This window comes from Primulina tabacum, chromosome 2, assembly GCF_025594145.1.
Source record: "Primulina tabacum isolate GXHZ01 chromosome 2, ASM2559414v2, whole genome shotgun sequence".
Classification (NCBI taxonomy): Eukaryota; Viridiplantae; Streptophyta; class Magnoliopsida; order Lamiales; family Gesneriaceae; genus Primulina; species Primulina tabacum.
The window spans coordinates 7,008,323-7,019,310 of NC_134551.1; the positions used below are offsets into that span (position 1 = coordinate 7,008,323).

Consider the following 10,988-nt stretch of genomic DNA (forward strand, 5'->3'; position numbering starts at 1 on the left):
AATCCGTGTTGCAGGCTATCCCCTCCTATGTGGTGTCTTGTTTCAAAATTTCGGCTTCTATTTGTCAGGGTATCGAGCAAGCATGTGCTAAATTTTCGCGGAATGAAAACAATGTGAATATAGGTTTCACATTGGACTAATTGGTATGAGCTCTATAAACCAAAAATGCCTGGGAGTTAGGAGAAAGTGGCTAATTACATCAAGAATTACTGAGTTTAGGATTAACAATTAGTGCTTCATAAATTCTCCGTGCAAGAAGCAGAGTCGATCCTTGATATCCCTCTTAACAGGAAGGGTTGCCAAGATGTGAGAATATAGACGGTGAGTCCAAACGGAAGATATTCTATCGAAGTAGGCTATCTCAGGGAAATAGATGGTTTGGCACCTCCACCATTTCAATCATCGTATCCCTTGCGATGTTGGTGGAAATTACTTTGGAGTATTACTATGTCTCCCAAAGTACGTATACTTTTGTGGTGAATATCTCGAGACTTTATCCCAACTGCAGCTAACTTGAAGATGCATCACGTGCCTATCTCAGGTATTTCTCCTTTATGCAATTATATCATTTTTTTTCATGCTACTACGAGCCATTGCGTTTTGTTTTGTTTGGAAAGAGCCCATGTTTTGGCAACATTTGTGCAAGCTTCGCATGGCTTCTTTCTTGAGTGCAGGCTAGATTCGTCGAAAGCCAAAAGAAGAGTTTGAATTGTCTGCAGTGTTGCGTTGGGATGTTTGGTTTGAGGTTTGTAAACACACACATTCAGATCATGCTAAATCGAAGGAATTGAGAGTGGATTTGGTGTATTCATCTTTGGAGGCATTTAGAAATGTTTACATACAGAGGTCATAAACCGATATTTATTAATGAGTTGAATTCATAATCGAGATGGGTGGCTCCAACGCAAATCAATTGAGATTAAATGTAGATGCGAGTTGCAATATCACAAATAATAGGTAAGGTGCACATCTATGATTAGAAATTCCCGGGGACAAATGACGGGAGATCAGGCGAGTGTTGTTCGTTTTTCGGGCTCGGTGCTTAGCGTAGAATTGGAAGCTATTCGATTTGATTTGAATTTATGTTTACATTTCATGTTATCTAATATCTCTATATGTTCAGATTCTCTTCTATAACCAATCACGTGGAGTATTTTCTATTGGAAGGAATTCTGGTTGTCAAAATTCAAACAATTTTGTCTTTTTCGATTTTTCTTTCGTTAAATCACGTGAAATTAACATCAATCGTCGTAGCTCATTTTCTAGCACACGAAGCAATTAAATCCGAGTTTTGTGTGGATTAATTGTGATTAACTTTCGGTGATTATCAACTATTGTAAATTGTGATATTATTGACGTATTTTATTGTAAATACAATAAAAAGATAATAAAATCACATGTATTAATTATAATTATAATTTTAAAAAAACATAGTTCCTCAACAAATAAATATAAAGTCCTGCAAACAGGAGGGCCAAAATTCCAGCCCGAAGAGAGTGTGAGATAATGAAAAAGACGAACATTGACTTGATGCCATTCATATATACGCATAATATAATTTATCTGTTTTAGTAAATTCTAAATCCCTCATTGGGCTACAAATTCTTGTCAAAATTTGATAGATGTTGTGAATTTTGAGTCGGAATCTCCGATCCATCATCGGCGGGAATGGAATCGCCGGGTCTTTTGGAAGACTTTGGTCAGAAGGTGGATTTGACGCGCAGGATCAGAGAGGTTCTGTTGAACTACCCGGAGGGCACCACCGTGCTGAAAGAGCTCATCCAGAACGCCGACGACGCGGGCGCCACCAGAGTCTCGCTCTGCCTTGACCGCAGGACCCATGCCACCGGCTCTCTCTTATCTGATTCTCTCGCTCAGTGGCAGGGCCCCGCGCTTTTGGCGTACAACGATGCTGTCTTCACCGAAGACGATTTCCTCAGTATTTCTAGGATTGGCGGCAGTTCTAAACATTCTCAGGCTTGGAAGACTGGTCGATTTGGGTAATCCCGCAAATTCAGTTTATAAAAGCTATTCTATTTAGAGAGAAGCGTTCGAGTTCGGGTGTTTGTGTGTGTATTGAATGTTGATTATATATAACCGAGTGTATTGTGTCCATATGCCCCTTTTCCCTACCATTTCCTTGTACGCTTTCGTGGGTTGTGCAAGACCGGTGCGGTATTTATGGTTGTAGATTTACCTCCTGCCCGTGATCGATATGCTTTTGAGGATCATATTGATGATGGCATTGCTTGCGTTGACCTTTGCCTCTATTAGACATTGAAAATGAGGACATGCTGTTGCTTTGTGCTGATAATGAGCAAGGTTGCTACTTTGTGCTTGATAGAATGTGAATTTCTACCATCCACACTAATGAATATTGCAATGCATTAATATACGGCCGGTCTTGTCAAATATTTAGTTCCTACATTTGAAAGAGACATACTGAGAATCTTTGAAGAGAGATTATTCAAGGCAATGATATTTTCCTATAAAAAAGTTATTTATATAAGTTTTTTATTTAATTTTTAGGACTCAGATTTGTCAGGCCATGAAATGCCGAAGACCGGTTAGCATGGTCTTATTTTATGTTTAGGGAAGTGTAAGGAGAAATGGCTTTCGAAACTAAAAAAAAATACTTTTGATATTATTTTCTAAGCATATATTTATTATTTTGCATGCCAAATCATGTAAAAATTGGTTTGCTTAATATTATTGAGTTATGTTCGAATGTATATTTGTGTGTATGATGATTGGAGTTAAATATATTAAATTTTAAAATATTGTATATTTAGTTCAAATATTGAACTATCATATGATAAATTGGGTTTTTTGTGGGAAGATGTGGAAAATTGAGCTTAATGTATTGATTATTTTGGGAAGCATAGAAACTGAGAAATGTATTTTTGGGAAAAAGGACTGAAAAGGAAGTGTTGTTATTTGATTTTATGTTACGGAATGAAAACTGGAGTTGGGAGATGAAGATCAAACATTTGTAGGTGGTCAGTGGCTTTTTGTTGATAAAATTCACCTCTCTATTTATCTCTGAGAACCAAAATTTGTTAGTAACTATTAAATGTGCAGTTGTAGGATACGCTTGCTTAATGCCAGTGTTTTGAGATGACAACCCAACTTAGATATCCACTTTCAACACAATTATTGACCTAGAATGATATAGGTTACTGACAATTAGCAATTAACTAAATGGAGTTTTTTTAATGATTTCTGCCTGTTATGTTTCAGATATATTAACTATGTAGGACCGTCTATAATTGACACATCATGGTGGATGTCTTATTTAAAACCTTTGTATTGAGAACAATTGCAAGTTCTACATGTTAATAATGTATCATGGTAATTTTTGAACCTTGATTAATGATATCATTCCAATTCACTTCTGATTAACGTTGATGTGGGCGAACAATCTACGGTCTAAAATATCAATAAAAGAAGAAATCATTTGAATTTTAATACATAATAAAACCCTGAAATTAAATATTGTTCAACTCAAATATCACAATCATTATCCACATGTTAATTTCTATCTAGTTGCATTGGCTACACGATCACTTTTGTCCGTTGTGCTCTGTTTGGTATTATTGTAATCCTCAAATAGTTCAAGTCATTTTCAATTAGTGCATTGAAGTCAGTTTTGGATTCCATCCTCTTTTTCTTTCTTTTTTTTGGGTCTTAAATATTTATAATTCCCCTACTTATCCACCCAAGCCTTCAATGGTTGATGTTCAGATTAAGTACCAACAATGAACATTTGATGTTTTTTTTTTTTTTGATAGTAAACTAATTTTATTATAATAATTGAACGTTACACCCTTCGCGCAGATGAGTAATCCGCAGCAAGGTTAAAATGAAAATTTAAAGTTCAGCTCTAATGCATTAAAACAAGATTCTCACAACCCTACAAATTTCCAATCCCTAACTAGTTCTGTGATACATAAATGATTGTACTGATGCAAGTTGATAGTCCAAGATGCCACCCTGAATTTGATCTTTTCCCATACTTGATCGATGGACTCCGACGCATCCTCAAATATTCTGTTATTCCTTTCCAACCAAATGGACCAGTAAATGCAATGTATTATCAAAAACCAGAAATCGCTGAATTTTTTCCCCAAAGGACAATAAGAGTCAGAGATGAACAGATCTTTGGCTTGCCTCGGGAAAGGCCATTGAAATCCCAGCTCTTTTAAGACATTGATCCAAATACCCTTCGAGAATGAGCAATGTAGTAGAATATGATTTTGATTCTCTTCATTTTTTCGGCATAAACAACACCACTGCGGGCTTACCACACAATCCTTCCACCTTCTTTGCACCGAATCACACGTAGGCAGTTTCCCCAAGGCCGCGATCCACGAGAAAATTTTAATCTTTTGTGGGACTTGCACTTTCCAGATGTTATGGTAGAAAGCGAAGAATGAAAAATTTGAGATGGGGAAAAAAGAGCCATAAAATGATTTGACAGAGAAAAACCTCGAAGGTTCCCCCAACCAAACTCTATAATCCTCAATACTCAACTGTAGACTGACACTCAGTAATACTCCTAACAAAGCAGTAAACTCACTTAATTCTCCCTCAGTCAGATCTCTTCTGAACCTCACATCCCAAATGAAAGAAGAACTAGTGAACTACCCCCACTAATGTCGACCTCTAAAAAATGACGGATAGGCTTATTGGTTGCAATGCAAATACGAAACAAAGATGGAAATCTGATTTTAAACGACACCCCTCCCTCCCAAACATCCTCCCAAAATCGAATTAAATTACCCTCTTTTGGCACTAGTCTAATGAGTTGATGAAAAGCCCGGTAAGATCGAGAAATAAACTTCCAAGGACTTCTATAAGTCGCCTTATCCGCCAACCCCAAGTCCCACCCATTTTCCTGTAGCCGTAGATACTTTTTATAACATTTTTCCACAACGGACCTCTTTCCACTTAACCTCTCCACCACCATTTACCGAGAAGAGCCTTATTCCTTAGACAAATATTTCCCAACCCCAGACCTCCTTTTTCCTTTGGTTTACACACCTGTTTCCAACCAACCACATGGCAATGTTTCTCCCCTTCATCACCATCCCACAAAAAATCTCTCATCAGTTTTTCCAATCGACTAGCCACCGTTCTTGGCACTTTGAACAAGGACATGAAATAAGATGGCATCGCACAAAGCACAGACTTGATTAAAGTAAGTCGACCCCCCTGGATAGGAACGACTTTTTCCAACTTGCTAGTTTCTTGGACATTTTCGAAAGCATAGGTTCCCAGAATTCCATCTTAATGGGGTTACCTCCCAACGGTACCCCAAGGTACTTAATAGGCCATGTCTCTTTTTTGCACCCAATAGTAATTGACAAGTCATCGACTTCCTCATCCGAACAATTCGATCCCAGCACGACACTTTTCCCCAAATTAATTTTCAACCCTGAGTTGGTGCCAAACAGATTGAGTATGTTAACAATTTCCAACACATCCCCTTGTGATTTTACGAGGAACAGAATATCATCCGCGAACTGTAAATGCGAAATAACAATTTTATCTTTCCCAACTTCGAGCCCCATCACCGCATTAACTGCCTTTGCCTTATCCACCATCCTTCCCAACACATCGACGACTAAATTGAATAGGAACGGTGATAATGGATACCCTTGTCATCACCCCCTCTCCCCTTTTATTTTCCCGCACGGTCTTCCATTAATAAAGACCGAGAAAGAAACATTAGAGTACACATCCCCTGATCCACCTCCTCCACCTCTCACCAAATCCTTTACTCATTAAAACAAAGTCTAGAAATTTCCAATCTACGTTGTCATATGCCTTTTCCAAGTCGATTTTCAGCACCCATCCTTTCTTCTTCCTACGAAACTCTTCGACCAACTCATTTGCGATGAGGCAGCAATCCAATATCTAACTACCCTTAATAAAGGCACACTGATTCTCCGCGATTGTCTTACACAAAACTTTCTTCAGTCTACTCGTCAAGACTTTAGCCAATATCTTATACGAACTCGTAATCAAACTGATTGGTCTAAAGTCTTTGATTTTCCGCGCATCATTTTTCTTTGGGATAAGACAGATGTAAGTTTCGTTTGTAAAGCAAAATAGGGCAATGGTCCGAAGTAATTCTTGGAAGCACCGTTTGTCTAAAATGTGGAAATAAATTACTCCATCCCCCCGAGAAAAGGTATCTGTCCAAACGACAGCAAATCGGCACCGCTCTAAAATTTGACCACGTGAACTTGGCATTCAGAAGTGGGGGGTTGAGGAGTTCCAACTCCCGAATCAAAGCGTCGAAACAAGACATGCTTGTAGTTACAGAGTGACTATTCAATTTTTCTCCCGAATTCCTTACAACATTAAAATCACCTCCAAGACACCAATTATCCCCACAAATCACTTTCAAACCCGCTAACTCATCCCAGAATAATTCTCTCATCCTTGGCTTCACCGGTCCATAAACTGCTGAAAACCACCAAGTTATCTCGTCGTTCCACTTAATCTCAATAGACACCGAGAATTCCCCAACCAAATTATTGCTGACTAACACCACTCGGGGATCCCACATCACAAGAATTCCCCAGAACTTCCAACTGATGGCAGATTAACCCAATCAACAAAACTTGACTTCCAAACGCTTGCTACGAATTTTTTGTCCACCTTTTCATGTTTTGTTTCCGACAGAACCACAATTTCCGGTTTTTCATTACGGATGATTGTCCTAACCAATTGTCTTTTTCTCGCTGCCCCTCCACCTCTGATATTCCAACAACAAATTTTCATGAGAACACACTTGAACCCTTCGAAGTTGAGCCTCTCTCATAGTTGACTCCACTTTGTAATCTATACAATTCTCTCTTTAAAATCTCACTTGGCATCGTGTTCCTTTCTCCACATTTGCCCACAGTACCAACTCCCACAACCTCTCTTTCAACAAAATCATTTTCCACCACCACCTTCCCTGTTTGAATACCTCTCTCATTACCCGGCTTTTCATCAACCCTTCCTAACCCACCTCCTAATATACCATTAAGTACTTGGCCCACAAAAGGTTTCGAATTTTCCGTAGAAGTAGGAATTGGGATGATGTTTTTGTCTTTTGCTGGTGAGAATAACCCATCCAAAGCTGCTTGTTCTTCTTCCAGAAATACTGAATCTTCAGAGACGAGATATTCAAAGCTATCAGAATCCGAGGACTCATACTCCACTTCCAGCAAATCATCTTGTGAATCATCAAACTCCATGTCCTCTAAATCTTCCAAATCGACAACCCCTGAGTTCCTACAGACCCCTATACTATGGATGCTTTTATTAGAAATTCCCCTTGTGTCTTGATCTTCCTTACCTTCCTCAACAATTTTTTTTTCCTTCTACAGTTCGTCTTCCCAAATTTAGTCATTTTTATGTTGTTCCTTTCGGAGCCCACCCTATTATCTTGGATATCATCCTGCTTGCTATTCATGGAATCAATAGAAGAGCTTCTGAAATTAGCTGCATCTTTTGGATCGATTTTCCTCAGAATCTTCAATACCTTTTTCTCAATTGGAAGTCTCGTTGATGCATTCCTTCCTTCTGAACTATCTGATTGGTCTTTTGATGATATGGGCCCCCGTTCCTCTGCCAGTTTTTCCCCCAAGCACCCTGATTCACCTCCAACTCTGAGATCTACCGCGCTAGTTGCTTGGACATGTAGGTTATCCTGAGGACCTGAACTGATTGTGCCTTATTAACTTTTACAATTGGTACCTCCTTCCTTGATAGTGTCCCGAATAAGTTGTTATTTCCCCATCCCGCCAATATTTTCTTGCCATTCACTACGACTTGAGCGTAAGTCTGGCGATCATACTGCTCGTAACCATTAGGATCAAAAGTTTCGACCCTAATTCTTATCTCAGTAAATCTCCCTTCCAGTGGGATATTCATATTGGTCTGAATAAAACCTCCAACGGTTCCTTTCACCTTGATCTTCGCTACTCCAAGCATTCGGAAGTGTAGAGTATCAGCGCTGATTGCCAACAAGGCCCCACAAAGCTCGCCAATAATTTGAAAAGTAGCCGGTGACCAAAGTTCCCATGGTAATCCATAAATCCATATCCAGCTATTACAATAATTTTCAACCGGATCCATCGTATTGATGTCTGATTACCATCCTTCGAAATCCAAAGAGACACCAAAATCAAAAAATTTTCTTTTCAGGTTGATGTAGAAAGAAAATTCAGCCGCATTGAAAGGCCACCATAAAGCTTTGTTTGCTTGAAACGGGAAGATTTCAACTTTCCTGTTAGTAGCTTTTCCGAGAACTCCTTCAATTAGCTCCCATGAAGAGTTTACTCTGCCTCGGGTGATAACGAGGGCATCCTTCCAAATCTTCTGAACACGGGGCTTATTACAAACTCTCAGAGGTCTCGTCATCCCACCGTTAAATTTCCTCAGCAAAGAACTCTCGTCCTGAGGAGCTAAATTAGACTTCTTCAGGACTGCTCCGTGTTGTAATTTGTGCTGTACACTCCTCTTCTGGTGGCACCCTGTCATCAGCTTATCCATAGCACTTGATATCTTTCGCCACCCCTCCGAGTTGAACCCACTAGGCACAATTGTAGTGTGCTTCCTGCCCTGCTTGTTGTATTTGGACATCTCCAGAAATCTTCCACGATTGTTAGCAAATCTCTGGATTGTAAAAACTGCATTCTTGCCTCTGTACCGATGAAATACCGAACCTTCATGGGGTGAGTCAATGTAGTCCTTAAACCTAAGGCTAATCCAGCGCGCTTCTTCGAGATCGAAATCCAACATGTAGCTTGAAGTCCTGGTTCTTTCAGACAACCAAATCGATCGGCCTTCAATCCCCAACCTTAGATTAAAGATTTTAAATTCAATCTTAATCGTTACATCCCTGTTTGCTACCCTGGATTCCGGTAATCCAACCCGACAATTCCTGTAGTTGCTCGCAGCCATATCAGTACCGAAGAATAGCTTCCACGCCAAGACCCAAAGAAACTGAACAGAACCTAAACAACGAGAAGAGCAAGAAAACTCTGGCTAAAACTAAACGGAGCGGTTGGAAGGAAATAGTCGGCGACCGGCCGACGGTGCCGTCCGAATATTTAGCAACGGTTGACGGAGATGGAAGCTCGATGGAAGATGAAAGGCGAGTGGTTGAGGCCGAACGAACGGTAACCAAAGGGGGAGAAAGCATTTTAAAAAAATTCTCTCTCTAGGGCTTTTTTGGCGTAGGTCGTCCTATTTTTATAACATTTGATGTTCTGATTGAGTCATGGGTGAATTAAGCTATCTTGAAGATTAATATCCGGTTAGTTCATATTCGATATGGATTATTTAGGATATTTTACTTCCATTTCTTCACAAGGCATGCTCACCTCCTTGGAGGTAGGGCAAATGCTTTTAGAAACAGCTCAAGCATGACTAGGGTTAGCCTGCACCAAAACCCCACTTTACAGATCCAGAATTCTGCTGGGCTGTTGCATGCAAAAAAGAAGAAGAAATATAGGTAATTGTATCCCACATAATCAATTGCACAACTCTGTAAGACAATGTTGACGCTCTATTCTATTTTCTCGTGACTTTTATTTTTTTGCATCTAATTACGTTGTATAAGTGGCCACTTTATATACTCATAAATCGTTTTATAGTTACTGGTTAACTAGGAGATACTTCTTTGTATTTACTTTGGTTTTTACAATGGGTAATTATGGTTTTTGCAGATTTTCAGTTTGGTGCTGAATTCTCTTTGTTCTGTTTGAAATGGATCATCTCTAATTTCATTGTTTCCAGGGTGGGCTTCAACTCGGTGTACCATTTAACTGACTTGCCTTCTTTTGTAAGTGGAAAACATGTGGTTCTATTTGATCCTCAGAGTGCTTATCTTCCCAATATCTCGGCGGCTAATCCTGGGAAGCGAGTTGAGTACGTTAGGTCCTCAGCAATTTCGCTGTATGAAGATCAATTTCTTCCATATTGTGCTTTTGGATGTGACATGAAAAGTCCTTTCCATGGAACTTTATTTCGATTTCCCTTGAGAAATGCAGATCAGGCTGCAAAAAGTCAGCTCTCGAAACAAGTGTACCTTGAAGATGATTTATCTTCCATGTTTAGTCAGCTCTATGAGGAAGGAATTCTATTACTACTTTTTCTTAAATGTGTATTATCCATAGAAATGTATGTATGGGAAGAAGGCACAACTGAACCAAGGAAGTTGTTTTCGTGCTGCATTGATTCGACTGATGAAAAAGTGGGGGGGCATCGTCAGGCTCTTATGAGATTCTCAAAATCAACAAATTATTCTGATTTCGGGATGACTGACTTCTCATTGGACTTCTTGAGTGAGGCTGTGATTGATGATGTTTCATATAAAAGGACACATAGGTTTTTTGTGGTGCAAATGATGGCTTCACCATCCAGTAGGATTGGCTCTTTCTCAACTTCTGCGGCAAAGGATTATGACTTACATCTATTGCCTTGGGGATCAGTCGCGGCATGCATTTCAGATGATTTGCTCGACGTAATTCTTATCAACTCAATTAGATGTTGGGTGATATTTCTCAATCTCTGTAACTGTCTGTTCTGGGGATTTTTCTCTTGCTCCTTTACAAGTACATGAAATTCTTTGGGGTTCTTGTTAAATTATGTATGCGACACTTAGTTTTTTGTTCTTCCCTACGCATTTTGGTTTGGATTTATTATCACAAATACAGGGTTTGGTTTGCTGAATAACTTGAATGCTTCACGCTTCTTCAATTTTTTTGGGGGAAAATAATATGTGGATTTACTCGTGCCTTCCATTGTTTTAGTTACTACCTGCACATATTTAATTGATGGTTGAAGAGTTTGTTAGGTGGTGATTAGTGTGCTGATGAAGAATCACGTCTAGAAATAACCTGTATGATGTAGCTCATCGGGCCTTGGGCTGCAGTAATAGATTGTCATCTCTTGAAAATGTTTGAAGCTACAATATTTGCTCT

General features: G+C 39.3%; 1 protein-coding gene across 3 annotated transcripts in view; it reads left to right on the top strand.

The window, feature by feature from the left end:
* Positions 1-1,469: 1,469 nt before the first annotated feature.
* Positions 1,470-10,988, top strand: part of LOC142528761 (uncharacterized) — a 46,885-nt gene continuing 37,366 nt past the window's right edge. Inside the window, exons 1-2 of one of the 3 annotated variants that reach the window (XM_075633917.1) lie at positions 1,470-2,000; positions 9,802-10,528. In XM_075633917.1, coding sequence (XP_075490032.1) covers positions 1,669-2,000; positions 9,802-10,528 — 1,059 coding nt within the window. In that variant the 5' untranslated portion in view covers positions 1,470-1,668. Of the gene's footprint in view, positions 2,001-9,731; positions 10,529-10,988 lie in introns of all 3 variants that reach the window. The other 2 variants (XM_075633923.1, XM_075633928.1) reach the window with 2 other exon arrangements.